The sequence below is a fragment of the Pelmatolapia mariae genome, unplaced genomic scaffold, assembly GCF_036321145.2.
Source record: "Pelmatolapia mariae isolate MD_Pm_ZW unplaced genomic scaffold, Pm_UMD_F_2 NODE_ptg000539l+_length_59386_cov_1, whole genome shotgun sequence".
NCBI classification, from domain to species: Eukaryota; Metazoa; Chordata; class Actinopteri; order Cichliformes; family Cichlidae; genus Pelmatolapia; species Pelmatolapia mariae.
The window spans coordinates 14517-33721 of NW_027052224.1; the positions used below are offsets into that span (position 1 = coordinate 14517).

The window sequence follows — 19205 nt, forward strand, 5'->3', positions numbered from 1 at the left end:
TGTTATGTGCAGAGAGAACAGTGGTTGTGTTAGGTTAGGTGACTTGTTTCATGCTGACTGACTCACAGGTCAGGTTTAAGCGGCTCACAGAAAGACGGAGAGAAGGACAATTCTTTAAAACTCGTCAGAGAGACTTTGAAAGACTTCTTGGTGTCTTGCTTTGCTTTTCCGGTGAAACAAACGTTTCTTTCTTTTTTTTAAATAAACCTGTCCCGTTTGGTTCTTTTGCCATCAGAATTATTGTCTAAAGGCGAAGAAAGATGCCCAACGGATTTACTTTACCAAATGGACCATCCCAGCCTTGCCGTAATGGTCCATTTGATTGACCTTTTATTATTTATTTTATTTTATTTACAAACGTTTCTTCTTCAGCGAACGTTTACTCTGAAGGCACAGGGCTCTTGTTTCCGGTTACACTCCTGCGTGTCTAACTTGACGCCGTTCTCCGTTTTTCTTCGCAGCAGGTTTTCTGTCCTCGTTGCGCGCGACCGCCCATCCGAGAACGAGCAGGCTTTGAATCAGAAACTTGTGTGACTGCTGGGAGTGGATGCGTGAAGCTGGAGGACTGCGAGACACAGCAGACATGTTCTGAGCTCTGAAGATGCTGTTGGTTTATTATTCTAATTACGCACCAACTGTTGGTTATTACTCCGTAAACAGTTTGTCCCGGGCTTATTACTGCTGGTTCTGCTGCTACGACAATAAATAATGATGCTTTGTTTTTCTGTCTTTCTTTTGTTGCCGAGTCAGCCAATGCGGAGCAGATGGTCTTTATATTAACTGCAGAGTCAGGATTTCTGCACCACGTTTGTCATCATTAGAGCGAGTGAGGCCCGCACACTCCACGCTGTGCACAAACTCCTCTGTGGTTTGCTCTGCAGCGACACCCACATCTCCGCCACCATGTGTGTCACAGGCTGTGACAAGCAGGAGAGCGTACACTCACAGTTACTATGGAAACAAGTAAACTATCCACGGAAGTAGGAGAAAGAAGTGTGTGGACACAAAGGCCGGGCCGAGCGCGCACCTACACAGTGAGTTTGGGAGCTGAATTTCTTTCTGCGAGCTGAGGAGAGCTGAGGGTGAGTGAAACACCACAGGACTGTGCTAGTGTTGGCTGGATTTTAAAAACATGGAACTATTAGGCACTACTGCTTCATGTACACTTGTAAGAAAAAGCAATAAATACCCGAGTAGCAGTTACTGTTTTTGTATTCTAGAGCATCATCTTTGTTGAAGCACTCTGTGATGGCACTTGCAACAAGATCTTTTGCAAGCTGTGCGAAGACGCAGACCAAACTGAGCACCTGGACTCCTCTGAACAACCCACGGGCCAACAGCAAGGTCACATCAGCTTACACCGAAACTGTGCCGTCAGCCAAAGGGTGGCTGTTAATAGTTTCAGTAACTTTGAGAAGATGTACAGCAGTATTGTAGAAAGTAAAACTAACTGTGTTCTGTGTTAAAGCTGGCGAAGTAGAAAAGGGGAACACAAAAGTACAGAACTGATCCCTCAAAACTTACACAGTACTGAGCACATAAAACAACTCTAACAGTGGAGTCAAGTGACTCTCAGCTTCTTTTTAAATGTAGTAAGATTCAGTCTGTTTCAGCCTGTGCTTGCAGGACCAGGTGTTTGCCTAATGCACTCTTGAAACCCCCCAAAATTAGCCACAGTAATTTGACTTAAAATAATTTGATTACATCTAAATTGAATTTACCTTATTGGCATACATTCAGTTTATATGAAGCAAATTTTCCTTAATGACTGATTATTTAAATAAATAAGCCTTAGATTTTAGATTTTCTTTAAATTATTGCTTCCTGTTTATGCCGGCAATTTGATTTAATTTTTTTAACATATGGTGTGTTAAGTAAACACAGGGTAAACAACATTGGCTCATTTCTTTGTTTTCTGTTTGACGCTGTTGGTCTTCCATAAATACCAAGTTCCTCAAAAGATTAAACAACTAAAAACTTTAAAACTAAATACTTTGTATAGTATAGTTGTTAACCTTTGTCACTGTTGTCTCATTGTAGGTGTTTGAAGAGAGACGAAGCCTTCTAGCAAAGTGGGTATGTGTGAGCAGATGAATGAAGAAGCACCTAATGGGCCCTTACAGTGATCCCAGCGTGAGCTGAAGCCCACACAAATCCAGTTAGCAGTTAGAAACCGTGCTGTGCTCACTGCAGACTTCTTTTTCCATCTGATCCAGTTCAGCTGAAGACGGCTTTTCTGCTGTATTCTTTCATGTCTTTACCAGTTTGACAGGTGGTCTGACAGTCAGAGGAAGGCGGTGCTGCAGGACTTGGTGTTGAGCTGTTCGGTGGAGCAGCTCAGGTTCCTGAGCCTCAGTGTGAGCAGACAGCTCCCCCTGCAGGCCGCAGACTTCACCTGCCTGGTCCCCAGAGCCCTCTCCCTGTATCTCTTCTCCTTCCTGGACCCACGCAGCCTCTGTCGATGTGCCCAGGTACACGTGGATTCATTAATGGGGAGTGACGTGAAGTTTTGACCCTTGTTCTTGTGAAGAAGTCTGGTAAATGAATGATTCGATCCTCCATGCGCAGGTGAGCTGGCAGTGGAAGAGCATTGTGGAGCTGGACCAGCTGTGGATGCCCAAATGTCTGAGGCTCGGCTGGCTCCTCAGCTTCTCCCCGACACCATTCGAACAGGGCGTCTGGAAGAGACACTACATCCAGACAGTCCAGGAGCTGCGGCTGAGCCTCCTGCAGGTTAGGAGATCCAGAAGAGATTTAAACAATTATCCTACCTTTGTTTAACAACTCGATAAGACAGATAGATAACATTATTAAAATCTAGCTTTCAAAACCAAAACAAAATAAAAGACCCTTTTTTTTTTCCAGAGTGCTTCATCGCAGCAGCAGTTTGTGGTTCCAGATGTCGCAGCAGCAAGCCGTGGTCACACAGAGCCGTCAGAAATAGCAGCCATCAGGTTGGAGGAGTGTCCAGCATCCACCAAGCAGCAACCTGGAAGCAGCTCCAGCACAAGACTGAGAAAGGAGAAGCAGCCAGGTGCACCCCCACCATGGAGAGACTCTGACAGACGTCCCAAAGACACACTGCGCTTCAACTACCTGGACAATCTGGACCCCATCGAACAGGCGCTGAGAGCGTAAGACGGCAGGGAACATTTGCTGAATCGCGTCTGGCATTAATGAGGCTTTAAGGTTCTTTATAGTGACGGCCCCACGGTGGCTGTAGCTCAGGTGGTAGAGTGGGTCACCTACTAATTGGAAGGTTGGTGGTTTGAGTCCAGTCTGCCAAATATCCTTGGGCACGACACTAACCCTAAGATGCTCTCTAGTGCATCTGTTGGAGTATGAATGTGTTTAAATAGCATAGTGGGAAAAAGTGCTTTGATTGCTCAGAGTAGAAAAGTGTTATATAAGAACAGGTGCATTTGGCATTAAAAATATTATAAATCCCAAACAGTGTCCTGTTAGCATGCACTAGGTGTCTGTGGAGAGAAAAAGTTCCCATTCAACAGGAAGAGACCTGCAGCAGAACCAAGCCATCTGCCAAAATGGATATAAATGATGGACATTAACAACACAAAGAGCTTCGACAGCTCCAGATGAATGCCTCGGTGTTTTTTAACCAGACATAATATGTGAAAGAAACTTATCAGTCATAGAGTAGACATCCTCTAAAGCACAAACTGCTTTGTCCTTGTTTATGGTTCAAATGGGAACCAATATTTATTATATCAACATTATATCCAAAAAGGAAGTAGAAACTTTTGAGCTGGGTTATGTCATATTTGGGGGCTCGTCCGGGAAATTTTAGACTTGCTTGTGGAGAGAGGGTACCATCAGAGGTTTATCTTCACACCGTGCTTTCATCACTGTGTTTTTCAGGTCTGGGAGAACCCAAAGACCAGAATATTGCAGAAGGGCATTTTAATTTATTTAGAGGAACCCTTTGCAACTCACCTTAGAGTGGCAGTGCAAGAGTCAGCAGGTGTTGCCTGGACTTAATAGTTGATTAACTAATTTGCACTTCAGTAATTTTTCATGATTTTTTGACTTTCATCTTATTGGCTGCCCCTCATCAGAAGGTTTGAACAGGTGGTGGGTGGGGCGATTTCTGCCTCACAACTGTCTGAGGGCTGAGCGGTTTCATCACAGCGTTCACTTGTAGATAAACTGATGTCGTTATCATGCATAATCGTTCCCCTTTACTGACTCTGCTGTCTTTCTCCAGGCAGATGGGAAACAACAGCGCCTCCACCTGCTGCACTGACACATCAAAGGCGGATGATGGGAAAAAGAAAACACTCTCTGAGGCAAATTATAAACTACGCAAAGCCAAATCGCTGGTAAACCACTCCCCATTCATCATCAGTGCCATATGGCTGTGACCTCCTTGTCGTAATCATAGGGAGATAATAAACGGAGACAAATCTCTGGAGACTGTGCATCCAGCAGGCATCATGCATTATGGAACAGTGTTTGCACAGCGGGAGGCAAATTATGCTGATGATGGTGTTTGAGAGAAGGGTGGAGGAGAGGGTGAAATAGAGGACACTGCTGCATCTAATATTCAGGCCTTGGTGGAATTACTGTATATTTATTTAAGATCTGGCTTTGCACTATACAACATACCGCACTTAGACTGAGGTCACATCTCTTCTTTCAGATGTTCCTCAGCTCCAGCAGCAGACCCCACAGTCTTCCTCATGATCAGACACAAACTCACCCCACATGGACATCGCACAGTATCGCTGATCACCCCGTCATTGGGGAGTCTGCTGAGAGCTTTCTCCACTTATCCCAGTGGAACGCCGGGATCCGTCCGAAGCCAGCGAGGACGTCGGTGCCTCGGCTGAGTGTGGAAGCGCTCAGGGCGTTCCAGCGTTCACACAGGAGCGTTCCCAGTAAGTTTTCACAGTTCCTGCTGTTCCTCTGGGCTGAGTATGATGTAACCCCACATCAACAAGAAACCCCCTCAGGGCAAACTCACTGCTTCTGCAGGAAAGTGACTGCGTGCAGTTTCTGACCCCTTTAAAAAAACTGGAAATGTGTTTGGTCTCGCTCCCAAATGCTGAGAGGAGATTAATCATTTACTCTGCACTGCAAAATATTAATATACTCTTTGTGCGCTTGTATAAAAAGTTAGGTAGGTCTCATACAGGACATGTTTTGCTTTAGCCTAACAATTGTGGCACATCTGCAAACTGCTTTGCAACCCACCCCCAGCCTGTCCCTTTCTTGCTGTATTTGACAAGGTCATGTCCGAATAGTGACTGATATTTACATATGCAGCCGGCATCACACTTCTAACCTGGTCCTTGGTGAAATATCACTTAACATGAGAGATCTGCTTCGTAGCAGACAGGTAAAGTAACACTGAGATGCTCAGAACTGATTCTTCAGTTTATGAAGGTGAACAAACTAATCTTGTTTTCTTGATTTGTGTTTTTAAAAAGCAAATAATTAAGCAGATGTTTCTTAAACTCCAGAATCAAGAGAGGGGTGGATTTATAAAATCCTAAAGAATCTATATTCTGTATAGCTCTGATCTATGGTGTACTGGTGTGATATAATTTGATCGATTTAAGCCTGTCCACAGTGTACAATCAGCACTGAAAGATGACACCAACAAAAGCTGCAAAGAGTCTGAGAAGCAGAGGAGGAACAGTGTGTGTGAGAAGTGGTGGAGGTGTTACCAGTCTTAAAAAACTGTATTTACTGACTGTAGGTACACCCCTGTTTGAGGTTCAGCCCTGGACTGCATCTGCATCACATTCGCAAGAGAAGAAGTAGATCGCCCCCTCCTGGAGGAAAACAGAAGTACAGTCTGCAACCTCAAGACCTGGAGCTTCAGTCTTTCTGCACATGCAGTGTGTAACCCTGACTAGATGTAGACAGATGGATCATTAGGAAAAATATTTGACATTTAATTCTATAAGAGAAATGACAAAGAGACAATGTCACCCATTTCTAGATAGTAAAACGTATTTCTGTATTAGTACTGTGTTATCAGACGGGATGGGCAAATTAACTTTTTGATCAGACTGATCATAAAAAACAGGATGTAGTTTCTGTGTCGAAAAGGTGACAAATGTGGAATTGCCTTAAACTTGCACTTTTTCTTACGGCCACCAGGGGGTGGGTGGGAGACGCCCCCCCCCCCAAAAAAAAAACAAAAAACCCCCCTCCAACCCTGTAAGAGTCTACAAAAAAATTGAGCCTATACGCACTTGATTTATTACAACAATTAATAATTTCCTGATGATTTTCGGGCTCTGATAATAATGGACACCAAGTATATTTAAAGTCTACTTTTTGCTAGCCCAGATCAGCAAATTACAAATGCACCATGCTAATGAAACTAGCTACTTAGTGGTAAAGTGAACTCATTAGCTCACACGTCTGTCCAAATATTCACCCAAATTTAAAAACAACAAGACTTTAAAATCTGAAAAACTTAAAGCATCAAAACATTAATCTGCATTTTATATACTGAGGTTTTAATACTTCTAACATGAACACTTCAGTTTAAAATTGCTGACAGTTATAATCAGCTGCAACACAAGAACGCCAAAACAAACGATGTGTGTAAGAAATGTACCACCTTTATTATCCAGTCCACACGTCCCATTCAATATGCAATAACACAGCAAAAGCCATTTCTAACACCAGTGAGTCTGAACTCCAGAAATGCTTAACAGTAAATGTCAGTTTGAGACAAAGTAACTGATTTTGATCAGTATTCAAAACAACTTGTCAACACACAGTAGCATATGTTGGGCAAAGAGGGAAGCCTCGTGTACATCAATTATGACAGACAATGTCATTTTTTTATTAATAATAATAAAAAAATCCACTTCAGTCAGATATGAAATATCACTCTCATACGCACAGCCCGGCTTCAAACGAGCTTTCACTCGTTGCATATAAACATGGCATCCAAAATGTATATTACTAAATACAAGAGAAAGAAACTTATATGAAAGACAGTGTTAATGTACTGTTAACTAATCAGAGGATGAATGTTAAAGACCAGGAGTGTATTTATAGCTTTTGGATTCAAAATAAAGTAAAACTGTGGATGTTTCACAGGTTACGTCCTAACACGTGTCGGCCTACGGCAGATTTTTAAGGCAAATGTGGCGCTTCGCAATGAGCCACAGACACCGCGGGGTTAATAGTCACTCGGTGGATGACACAGTTATTACTGTAATTAGTTCACGTTGTAAAAAGGCTCAAACAACAGAGCGTACAGCAGTTGAATAAAAGTAAAAGTTGACTGCTGTGCACAAGGATTTATTGCTTTGTATAATATACGTGCTGTCCTGATGCATCGGCGATCAGATGACATTACAAATGAACTAAAACTAAAATTAAAGCACAGATTGTCCAACCGACTGTGAGCAGGCTCGAAAAAAAATCCCCCAAAATCAGAGAGAACCGATCTTCTACAGCAGAGCGCGGTTTTAGAAGAATGAGCTACAGGCCAGTGACAATAACCATACACTCCGATGTTTGATTTGAGTTTGTCTTCTCAGGCGTGAGTCTTGGAATTGCTCAGAAGACTATGATGAATTTATATCAAAAATCATATTAAAAAAAACCACTCTGGACACATTTCCCCTCCCCTAGAGTCCAGGGGAAATGTTACTCAATTCTTTCCTTAAAGAGACTCAAAAACAAAAGTGGAAATCCTTCCAAGAAAAACAGAATTTATTCAGAAAATTAAAGACATTTTTGGCTTTTCTTCTAAAGAAAGTTCAACAGCAAAGCCTCGCAGATTAAAAGTCACTCAGAAGACGGCAAAACACACAATTATTGTCACGCAAGTCAAACACGACTGAGTAAAACGCGGTGGGTTCATTGACTTCTTTCACCGACTTCTCATCAGTCGCACCCCTCAGCTTTGACACGCTGGATCTCACTGGACGTGCAAAGTCAGGTTTCATGTTCACAGTGGGTTTAATTCAAAGGCTGCTGGAGTTTGAACACAGAAAAGAGAGAGAACACGCCCAAGTGCTCTTAGTGAAACATCACTCCCTGCTTTAGTCTTCAGCTCTTCACGGCGACACAAACGATTAGAATGATTGTACGTGTCATTGTGCGCGAGGCGAGACACGTGAAGATGAAATATCTTCAGCGTCTGTCTGGATTTGAGGAGAAACAGTTTGATGGCCACAGTTCCAAATAAAAAATTTAAAAAGTACATTTTAAAGGACGTTTTTCTGCTGCCTGGGATCTTTATTTGTGAGTGCTGCTCGCAAAGCTCAGTACATTTAAGGCTGACAGGTAACCATCATTTGTGCTCTGACCGCTTGAGGCAATTATGTGAAGCTGTTTTTCTTTTTGCACAGTGTGTACATAATCTGCAGGCTTCAGTAACTTGGAGGGAATGACTATGCAAATACACAAAAGTATTAACATCGACTCTTTAAATAATGTAAACATATACATCTTATCTGAGGTCAGAGCAGTGATCCTCTTCATATCTATTTATATATATATTTATATAAGAGAGAAGGAATATTACTGGAGCATCGTCCGGATGTTCTTCGGAGTGGTCTCGTCATTCAGGTGTTTTGTGGTGAATCTGAGGAGAAAAAAGGAGTCAGAGTGGACGTTAGTGCACCAATGAAAACATCGAGGCAGCATAAAAAAAGCTCCACCAAAGGAATTCTTGCTGACAAACACAAAAGCGATTTTCACACATGTAGTTTGGACAGTTCTGTGAGAATCAGGTCAGGAAACTTCCCACGGTTGCAGGAAACTGTGCTCCTCAGGCACGTTCACACTGCTGTGGTTTAGACCAGCAGTCCCCAGCCCCCAGACCAGTACCGGTCCGTGATTCGTTTGGAATCTGGACGCGAGAGTTGAGGCTCAGGTGTGAAATTTATGGGTTTTTTTTTTGTTTTTATTGTTAACTCGGCTTCCCTGGGTCTTTTCCTGTGTGTTATGAATAAATCTCCAGGTAGCTGGAGACGTGTGCAGGAGGCAGCCACCTAAACCTGCTCGCTGGCTTCAAATACACCAACCAACCCAGTGTGACATCACACATACTTTAACCTGCCAGCTCCCTTTTGTAAAGACCAGGCAATGTCCAACTGGATATTTGCTTTCAACAGAGGTGGTTTTTTAAGAAAACTGTGTGAAAATGGTTACAGTTCGGCTTTACCTCGGCAGGCACACATACAACTTCTCATAACTTTCACAGCCAAAATTGATACACAGCATGAGTCAGAATCTTACATATAATCAGAATCAAACCCACACAGGAACACTCGGCATCCAAAGGCGAGCTGTGAACCTACTTGAGTGCATTCAGGAGGCCTTCTACGTTGTCTGCTGGCTGGTCCTTCAGGACTTTTATGCAGCCTTTCATCTGAAGACAAATCAATGATGTCAGCAATAACTTACAATACTGTTTGATGTGTGTGTGTGTGTGTCTTACATCTATCTTGGAGGACTTGTTGAAGGCGCCGTTGGGGTGGACGTGGTCATACAGAATGATGACTCCAACCATGACCCTCATGCAAAACAAGAGCGTGTCCTCACTGCTGAAACGACTCGAATACTCTCTGCACGCACACAAGAGGAGGATCAGAAAAGTTTAATGATTTACGTGTGTGTGTGCGCATGTGTGTGTGCATGTGTGTGTGCATGTGTGCGTGTGTGTGTGACTCACGGCGTCTCAAGCATGACTTTACAGACGCTGGCCATGGTGCTGAGACAGTCTGTTGTGTTCTCCAGTGGAAGCGTCTTGTTCTAAACAAAGTCACATGTTATCCTTACAAAGGCTGATGGTTAAAATATTTTTAGACCTGAAATCAAATTTCTGAAAAACAAGTGCAAAAATGAACTTTGAACCTCGTTGTCCTGAAATAAAAGAGGAACTTTAGGCATTGACCTGTGGCCATGAATCTGCTGTTCTTCAGCTTAACAACAAAAGAAAATCATTCACAGAAAGATACAAGTAACTAAAGTGCCACATGTAGTCTTTTTTTGTCATTTGAAAATTCAAAGCTGTGGCTCAGTATTCAGAGAAGCTTGTCTACTGTTGAAGGTCTGTGGATCCATCTGTAGCTCCTGTGGTTTGAAATCTCCTCGGGTAAGATCCTGAGAGTCAAGGGCCCGTGAAACATCCATCCAATCTGTGTGTGTGTGTGTCTGTGTGTGTGTGTGTGTGTGTGTGTGTGTGTGTGGTGTGTGTGTGTGTGTGTTAGCTGAGAGTGAAAAAGCTCTATACGAATCACTGCCTGTTCATGGTGGACTAAACTAGGAGAGAACACTGACCAACCACACCAATTTGATGGCGCGGTCAGATTAGCTAAATGAGTTAGCCTGTTTAAAAGGCAGCATCGGTCACTTGACAGTAAAAACGTTTGAACCTGTCCACAGACATGCTGTCTGGTTAACTGCTGACTCTAAAGCTTGATTCAGACTTCTGTGGGAACTCTGTGTCCTCCACGCCATCCGAGTCGTTACGGGCCGCGTCGACCTGATGTAAAGTGACATTTCTCATGCGCAACGTTTAGGATTAAAAATACTTCCGGTTACAATGTGAGTGACAACGATGACAATAACAGTAATGTGTTTCTGTGTTTGGCCTCAGACACACAGAAAACTAAAGAGCTGAAACATAATGTTTGAAGGTTGACCTGCAACCCGCTGTGACAGATCGCCCCGCTGTGACAGATCGCCCCGCTGTGACAGATCGCCCCACTGTGACATCACCGATCGTCCCGCTGTGACAGATCGCCCCACTGTGACATCACCGATCGTCCCGCTGTGACAGATCGCCCCACTGTGACATCACCGATCGTCCCGCTGTGACAGATCGCCCCGCTGTGACAGATCGACCCACTGTTACAGATCGCCCCACTGTGACATCACCGATCGTCCCGCTGTGACAGATCGCCCCGCTGTGACATCACCGATCGTCCCGCTGTGACAGATCGCCCCGCTGTGACAGATCGCCCCACTGTGACATCACCGATCGTCCCGCTGTGACAGATCGCCCCGCTGTGACAGATCGCCCCACTGTGACATCACCGATTGCCCCGCTGTGACAGATCGACCCGCTGTGACAGATCGCCGATCGCCCCGCTGTGACAGAGCGACCCACTGTGACAGATCGCCCCACTGTGACATCACCGATCGTCCCGCTGTGACAGATCGCCCCACTGTGACATCACCGATCGTCCCGCTGTGACAGATCGCCCCGCTGTGACAGATCGACCCACTGTTACAGATCGCCCCACTGTGACATCACCGATCGTCCCGCTGTGACAGATCGCCCCGCTGTGACATCACCGATCGTCCCGCTGTGACAGATCGCCCCGCTGTGACAGATCGCCCCACTGTGACATCACCGATCGTCCCGCTGTGACAGATCGCCCCGCTGTGACAGATCGCCCCACTGTGACATCACCGATTGCCCCGCTGTGACAGATCGACCCGCTGTGACAGATCGCCGATCGCCCCGCTGTGACAGAGCGACCCACTGTGACAGATCGCCGATCGCCCCGCTGTGACAGATCGCCCCGCTGTGACAGATCGCCCCACTGTGACATCACCGATCGCCCCGCTGTGACAGATCGACCCGCTGTGACAGATCGCCGATCGCCCCGCTGTGACAGAGCGACCCACTGTGACAGATCGCCGATCGCCCCGCTGTGACAGAGCGACCCACTGTGACAGATCGCCGATCGCCCCGCTGTGACAGATCGCCCCGCTGTGACAGATCGCCGATCGCCCCGCTGTGACAGAGCGACCCACTGTGACAGATCGCCAATCGCCCCGCTGTGACAGAGCGACCCACTGTGACATCACCGATCGCCCCGCTGTGACAGATCGACCCGCTGTGACAGATCGCCGATCGCCCCGCTGTGACAGAGCGACCCACTGTGACAGATCGCCGATCGCCCCGCTGTGACAGATCGCCCCGCTGTGACAGATCGCCCCACTGTGACATCACCGATCGCCCCGCTGTGACAGATCGCCCCGCTGTGACAGAGCGACCCACTGTGACAGATCGCCGATCGCCCCACTGTGACAGATCGCCCCGCTGTGACAGATCGCCCCGCTGTGACAGAGCGACCCACTGTGACAGATCGCCAATCGCCCCGCTGTGACAGAGCGACCCACTGTGACAGATCGCCAATCGCCCCGCTGTGACAGATCGCCCCACTGTGACAGATCGCCGATCGCCCCGCTGTGACAGATCGCCCCACTGTGACAGATCGCCGATCGCCCCAGTGTGACATCACCGATCGTCCCGCTGTGACAGATCGCCCCACTGTGACATCACCGATCGTCCCGCTGTGACAGATCGCCCCGCTGTGACAGAGCGACCCACTGTGACAGATCGCCGATCGCCCCGCTGTGACAGATCGCCCCGCTGTGACAGATCGCCGATCGCCCCGCTGTGACAGAGCGACCCGCTGTGACAGATCGCCAATCGCCCCGCTGTGACAGATCGCCCCGCTGTGACAGATCGCCCCACTGTGACAGATCGCCGATCGCCCCGCTGTGACAGATCGCCCCGCTGTGACAGATCGCCGATCGCCCCGCTGTGACAGAGCGACCCGCTGTGACAGATCGCCGATCGCCCCGCTGTGACAGATCGCCCCGCTGTGACAGATCGCCCCGCTGTGACAGATCGCCGATCGCCCCGCTGTGACAGATCGCCCCGCTGTGACAGATCGCCGATCGCCCCGCTGTGACAGATCGCCCCACTGTGACAGATCGCCGATCGCCCCGCTGTGACAGAGCGACCCACTGTGACAGATCGCCCCGCTGTGACAGAGCGACCCACTGTGACAGATCGCCCCGCTGTGACATCACCGATCGTCCCACTGTGACAGATCGCCCAGCTGTGACAGATCGCCCCACTGTGACATCACCGATCGCCCCACTGTGACAGATCGCCGATCGCCCCACTGTGACAGATCGCCGATCGCCCCACTGTGACAGATCGCCGATCGCCCCACTGTGACAGATCGCCGATCGCCCCACTGTGACAGATCGCCCCACTGTGACAGATCGCCCCACTGTGACAGATCGCCCCACTGTGACAGATCGCCGATCGCCCCGCTGTGACAGAGCGACCCACTGTGACATCACCGATCGCCCCACTGTGACAGATCGCCCCGCTGTGACAGATCGCCCCACTGTGACAGATCGCCCCACTGTGACAGATCGCCGATCGCCCCACTGTGACAGAGCGACCCACTGTGACAGATCGCCGATCGCCCCGCTGTGACAGATCGCCCCACTGTGACAGATCGCCGATCGCCCCGCTGTGACAGATCGCCCCACTGTGACAGATCGCCGATCGCCCCGCTGTGACAGATCGCCCCACTGTGACAGATCGCCGATCGCCCCGCTGTGACAGAGCGACCCACTGTGGAAAACAATCAGTTGGAAATGACCAAACAAAAAAAAGTTGATATTTGTGTCACATTTATGAGGACAGACTCAACAAATATTGCTTTCATATCATTTCAGTGAAATGCATCATTAAAGCCAGAAGAAAATCGCAGGCTGTGTTAGACTCTTACCTCTGTTACAAAGCTTGTGGTTGCATTGCTGAGTGTTTTCAGCATGGGCGTGGCCTCCGCGTAGAACAGAGACATCCTGTTGGCCATCTCGTTGTTGACTTCATTCTCAATGTCCAGCTGTGGGTGCAGAAATAACCACGAGGCTTCAGGTTTATTCCCACTGCTGAGCAGAAACAAGCGTCCTACACTGCCAACATCAGGCTGCCAGGTTTAGATGAAAAAACTAATCTGATCAGTTTGTTCTCGTCCTGACTCGGGTTCACCACGAGAAAAGAAAGGGACCCTCTTTTACACCGAGTACGTCCTCCAGATACAAATCTGACTAAAACATGACAAGATTTTTCCCCAGACTACTCACGTTCATGTTGTTTATCTGGTTTCTGCTGATGGTCCTTCTGTAGTAGCTGAAGTCATTCTGGATGGCAGGATTCCTCATCTACGGGAAAACAAAGAGACAATCCATCATTTAGCCATCACATACGCACACGTCAGTATTTGATAAAACCGTACAGTACAACACACGAGGTATCGGGATAAGGCTGACTGTGTGTGTGCGTCTGAGTTTAGCTCGAGTGTTTCCACAGACCTTGAGCTCATCAAAGCGCAGAGTGAAGTGGAGGATCTCAGCGAACTGTTTGGCCAGCGCCTGCTCCCTCTCCAGGTGCTGAGTGGGCGTGAGGGGCGGACACGTCAGGGACTCCAACAAACTCTGCAGAGCCTTCTCTGTGCGCGCACACACACACACACACACACACTTTATTCATAATCTTAAATGTAATGAGAAATTTGACTTTAACATAACCTGTTCAGTAACAGAAATGAGGCGTTTGTTCAGCAGTGTGAGCGCACCTAGTTTGAGGGAGAAGCTGTAAAACCTCTTGAGTTTGATGACCAGCGGGCAGACAGAGTTCCAGGCTTTCTCCTGCAGGCTGTGATCACTGGGGTTTTGGATCGCCTGGAACCAAAGAAACACTCATCAACCGTCACACGCATCTCAACAGCACGGAGAAGTGACGCGCACAGATCTAAAACGGTAAACAGGGTTTTCTATATGATAACAGAAGCATTCACAGCAGTTTCAGCCGTGTGGTGGCAGGCGTCTCTCCACTTGCTGTCGCTGTAAAGATGGAAACAGTTACACTTAAATAAACACACTAAAAGTCCATTATTATTATTATTGTTTTATATATTTTTCCATGCATGCAGTTCTTCTGTTCCACAGACTACTGAAATCAAAGTGAACAACTAAATAACTGCACAGAAGCGTCAGCAAAGCTCCCTCCTCGAGGACGACTGATTACAGTCAGAATTTGCATGAAGGACTTGACTTGCAGCTGATTGAATTTACAATCAGCTGTTTAGTAACGAGATTCTGCAAACGTTGTGGGGTTTTTGAGAATCAGGTCTTCTTGGTAACTCTGCTGTGAGCTCAGTTACTGAAGGAGAGCCAGAAAAGGCCATAACTTTGATCTCAGTGATCACTGGGACTGTGCATCCATACTGCATGCACAGCACACTAATGTGACCAAAATCTGCTTCAAGTGTAATGTTGTGATTACAATAAGCCAAGAACAGTGAGGAGCAGAAATGCTCCCACAGCACAGCTGAAGCTGTCGTCCGACATCATAACTCGCTCATACGGTTTGGGAGTTAGTGACGGGACAGCTGCCATATTTGGCATTACGGAATGAATCCAGAGATTTCCACTCAGGATTCTTTGCCATGCCGTGTCTCTGTGTTTCTCCTTACATCTCTGATCTCCTGGCCAGCCCCTTTGTAGGACTGCAGGCCACCCAGGATGCTCTCAGACTCCTGGAGGACTGAATTCACCTGGTTCCACACCTCACGCTCTCCGTCTGTCGGCTGTGCATCTAAACACAAACACATATCAGAATAAAAGCCAACAAATGACACGTGTGTCTCTTGTATAATTACAGACAAACTTCAGTGGATTTTTTCCATATTGATGTGAAACCGTGTTAGTTAATGAAAACTAACACCGAGTGGAGGAAACGAGCGTGCTCGCTGAACGTGTTTGCTGCTAGAACGGAACTCGTCGTCCGTTTGAAATGGGAAACCCAACAAAACAAAAACGTTCAGCAGCATGACTCAAGTGAGGGACATCACTTCATACAATACAACTCTGAGCTCTTTTACAGTCAAACCAACAAAACTGCCTTTAATGGTTTTAACTGCAAAAAGCCAAATCATTCTACAGTGAAAAGCACTGAATTGGCTCCATCATCATACACACGGTAGCCTTGAGCTTTAAACGAGGCCACATTTACGTCAATAACACACAAACGTACCTGAATATGGCAGCTCACATTAAGGCAGATATTTTGAATATTTGACTGTAAAAGATGAGAAATGGGCAGAGTGTGTGTGGGGGTCAAAGGTCAGTGTGTCTCCACAGCATGCCGTAGCCATAGAAAGAGCTTGTACGTGCTCGAGCAACAGCTGTGACTGACTGAAACAAATATCAGGTCTAATGTACGTACGAGCTCACCGGCTCTTTGTCTCCTGCTGCATGCATATTTATGACACCATGCATTGGTGCTTCTTCATCGCAGCTCTGGCAGCTCAGTTGTAAAAAAGTGTGAGGTAATGCAAACTCTTCAAGCCTAGCCAGATCCGTCTAAGACTCAGAATAGAGAGCTGGTTATCATGACCACAGAGAGTCTAAATATAGAGCATCGCTGACATTAGAACTGTGTGTCTGCGCTGCTTTGCATTTCAAAAACCTTCCACTCCTATCATTTCCTCTCTGCTGAATAAACAAAGCCTGGGGTTGGCTACACCGTGCGAGCTGCTGAAATGCCACTGTGGAGGCGTAGTGTGTGTGTGTGTTTCTGTAGGAGGGTTGAGAAGGAAAAAGCAGATTTATTTGCTTTGTTAAAAAAAAATAAATCTCATTTGTCCATTTTATGTGAACAATAGGAAGCAGAGCACTGATACAGAGATGGTGTGTGTGTGTATATACACATTGTGTTTACATTATGTCACATTTGGGTGCATGAAATGTATCACAAACACAAAGAGGTGCATGCGGACGAGTTAGTAAAAGCAGACGGCAAAGGTCAAGGGTCAGATCCATTCCTCTTCTGATTGGCACACAAAGAAAAGAGTTCCTATTTTAAAGCAGGGCTGAAATTAATCATGAATTTTAATAACATTAGAAATTCAATGGAGGAAGGTTCACAACTCAGCGGCTGAACAGTCTGACCCCTGACCAGCCGGAGCGGCTACAGAGAGGCTAAAGGGAAGACTGGTTTAGGGAAAAGGAGAGTGTGGGAGCAAGAGGACAGGCAGAAGCTGCGCTCACTTTCAAAATCAAGGAAAAAGTTTGGCCCCTGTTCAAACTCTGTGCAAGTGAGCACTTTTAATAGATTCCCCATTTGGTTTCTGCAAGAGAGAGAAGAGAAAGAAAGGAGGAAGAGCATGTGTGATGTTAAAGAGTCACCGAAAAAAGGGAGAAAATAAAGTTGTTTGATTAGCGATGGGCGATCAGAGGCGATGCTGCAGGAGGTCGCGACCGAGCCAAGAGGGGGGCGAGGAAAAAAAGAGGAGAGAATAAGAGGACGCCTTCACGGTTTGGTCACTGAGAGCAGAGACCGACGGAGAGAGAAGAAAGAGCAGAGCAGGCTACACCTCCTCCTCCATCCAGCTTTTGTCCCACTGCCCCGCCACACTTACTTTCAAAGTCCAGGAAAAAGTGTGGATAGTTCTCTATTTCCCTTGTTAGGACTTTTAGCAGGTTACCCATTCCAGCAAACCTGATGGTTAAAAAGAGGCGTCACCATAACAGATACCAGTACATACAGTTTCACAAAAACACGTTCAGTGTGGCTGATTTCAGACCAAAACAAATCATGTTACAAACTGAAAATGTGCTCAGGTGTCGCTTGTATTGATTATGATTTCCATTAAAACTGATTTCAGACCAGCTCATTGGTTTACCGTGTCTGGAGGAGCTGGATATTAAATGATGCATATACACTGGGGCTGGCTTACAGCAGCGACTCTGAAGACCAACCAGTCCTTTTCCATTTAATTGAGGATTTAATTAACTTTCTAAACAGACAAAACTATCCATCAAAAGTTTACAAAATGAAATCAAATATTTGCTCTTGGTCAAGTTTTTTTTTTTTTTTTTTTTTTTAAATGCCCTTTCTCTTGTTCTTCCTGATTGGCTGCCCCTCGGAAACAAAAGATTCAAATACAAGGTGGGTGGAGTCAGCTAAGCTTAAAGTCTGCGCTCTTGGCTCACGTATACACCGACTTCATTACTTGAAGGTTTGGCTATGTTTACTGTACCATTTGCAGTGTGGGAAAAACTGTTATTGTCCTTTTATTTTTTAAATTTAATCCTTGCTGCCGACCTTTCCGTCAATCATTCCTTTGACAGAAATGAAACCAACCATGCACCAAGCTTTGCTAGCTGATCTGAAAATGCAGATGATGATTATCCAGGTGCAATTCATCGCCGTCTCTTCACACGTGTGTTTCCTGGTCAGTCAAGAGGCTGTGAAAGCAACCTGAGCAAAAGTCTAGTTTCTTAACCTTTCTTTTGGATTCAGGCGTCTCTGAAATCAGCCAAATGCAGAGTCCTAAATTACAGTTACACTCTATAAAGCTTTTATTGGAGGCAAAAGGCAGCAATTTCCTGGGAAAAGTCTCCCTCCCCCAGCTATGACGGGTGGTCACAAACTCTGTAATCACAGTGGGCCTAAACCTACAGCAGCATAACGTCAGGCCACGATTACGGTAAAACGGGTAATGTTACAGGAACTCACAGAGATGCAAACAGGAATAGTGTAACCCTGTTTATTTTTAAGAAATGAACAAAAAAAACTGAATTAGCTGCTGCAAAAATGATTTTAAAGTCTGTGTTAAAGTCAGTATATTTGGCACACTTGCATTTTTACACAGTAAAGATAAACACGAGTCTTCCTTTCTCACACATTAACAGCCAACTTCCCTCGACTTAAGCCAGAGAGTGAAGTGACAACAATAGAGACTCTGTGCAGCAGCGTGCACATGATAATCACACTGCATTTCTCTGCACAGCCTCCAGCAAGCTGTCGACTATTTTTCAATCGTGGTATTCGCTGCACATCCTGTGCTCGTCATAAATTCAGATATAACTGTGTGCATAATAACAGGCTGCACACTGTTCCTACAGCCTTTGATTGGGAGGAAATTATATACCTTAAAAATGCATCAGATTATTAAATTCATGCAAAGCAGTCAGACTCGGGGTTGCACCAGCAGGGGGCAGTGTTGACATACATTCACTAACTACTGTGACCGTGCCATGCTGGTACATGTGCTGCCGTGCAAGCCTTATTTGTTCAAGGCAGACTCTAACCTGTGGCTACGAGTCTGCAGCAGCTTTATCTGCTGTATTCTGCAGCAAGACTCCACCTCCCCACCCCTCAGGTACCAGTGAACCATTAAAACTGACAGCTGACTTTAAGACTGCCGACGAAGGGCATTTTTTCCCTCTGAGATAAAACGGTCCAGTCAAGTACATTTGTGGTTGAGTTTTCATTTGGTGTGCACTGGGAATAAAAGACATTGATCAAACATTTAAGAAACAACCACGTGGTCTAAAGTCGTCATGCATCACTGTGATTGGTACCTCTCTGA

General features: G+C 46.2%; 2 protein-coding genes across 3 annotated transcripts in view; one reads left to right on the top strand and one right to left on the bottom strand.

Moving 5' to 3' along the window:
* Nucleotides 1-499: 499 nt before the first annotated feature.
* On the top strand, nt 500-5909 carry LOC134623296 (F-box only protein 16-like). The gene is made up of 10 exons (XM_063468449.1): nt 500-606; nt 751-1082; nt 1221-1344; nt 2041-2076; nt 2265-2471; nt 2569-2733; nt 2866-3134; nt 4226-4340; nt 4661-4898; nt 5723-5909. The coding sequence occupies exons 3-10, from the start codon at nt 1249-1251 to the stop codon at nt 5785-5787; spliced, it is 1191 nt and encodes a 396-aa protein (XP_063324519.1). The 5' UTR covers nt 500-606; nt 751-1082; nt 1221-1248; the 3' UTR covers nt 5788-5909.
* Nucleotides 5910-6579: 670 nt separating this feature from the next.
* LOC134623294 (CYFIP-related Rac1 interactor A) overlaps nt 6580-19205 on the bottom strand; it is a 34838-nt gene continuing 22212 nt past the window's right edge. The window contains exons 3-12 of one of the 2 annotated variants that reach the window (XM_063468446.1): nt 16879-16958; nt 15303-15424; nt 14403-14508; nt 14140-14276; nt 13912-13989; nt 13554-13670; nt 9677-9756; nt 9443-9569; nt 9303-9373; nt 6580-8584 (exon numbers count right to left, since the gene is read on the bottom strand). In XM_063468446.1, coding sequence (XP_063324516.1) covers nt 8521-8584; nt 9303-9373; nt 9443-9569; nt 9677-9756; nt 13554-13670; nt 13912-13989; nt 14140-14276; nt 14403-14508; nt 15303-15424; nt 16879-16951 — 975 coding nt within the window. In that variant the 5' untranslated portion in view covers nt 16952-16958 and the 3' untranslated portion in view covers nt 6580-8520. Of the gene's footprint in view, nt 8585-9302; nt 9374-9442; nt 9570-9676; nt 9757-13553; nt 13671-13911; nt 13990-14139; nt 14277-14402; nt 14509-15302; nt 15425-16878; nt 16959-17249; nt 17330-19205 lie in introns of both variants that reach the window. The other variant, XM_063468447.1, reaches the window with a different exon arrangement.

Coding starts and splice junctions, on each gene's coding strand:
- LOC134623296 (XM_063468449.1), top strand. CDS start 1,249: ATGGCACTTGCAACAAGATCTTTTGCAAGCTGTGCGAAGACGCAGACC. Junction 4,341..4,660: donor TACGCAAAGCCAAATCGCTG/GTAAACCACTCC, acceptor CTCTTCTTTCAG/ATGTTCCTCAGCTCCAGCAG. Junction 4,899..5,722: donor TTCACACAGGAGCGTTCCCA/GTAAGTTTTCAC, acceptor TACTGACTGTAG/GTACACCCCTGTTTGAGGTT.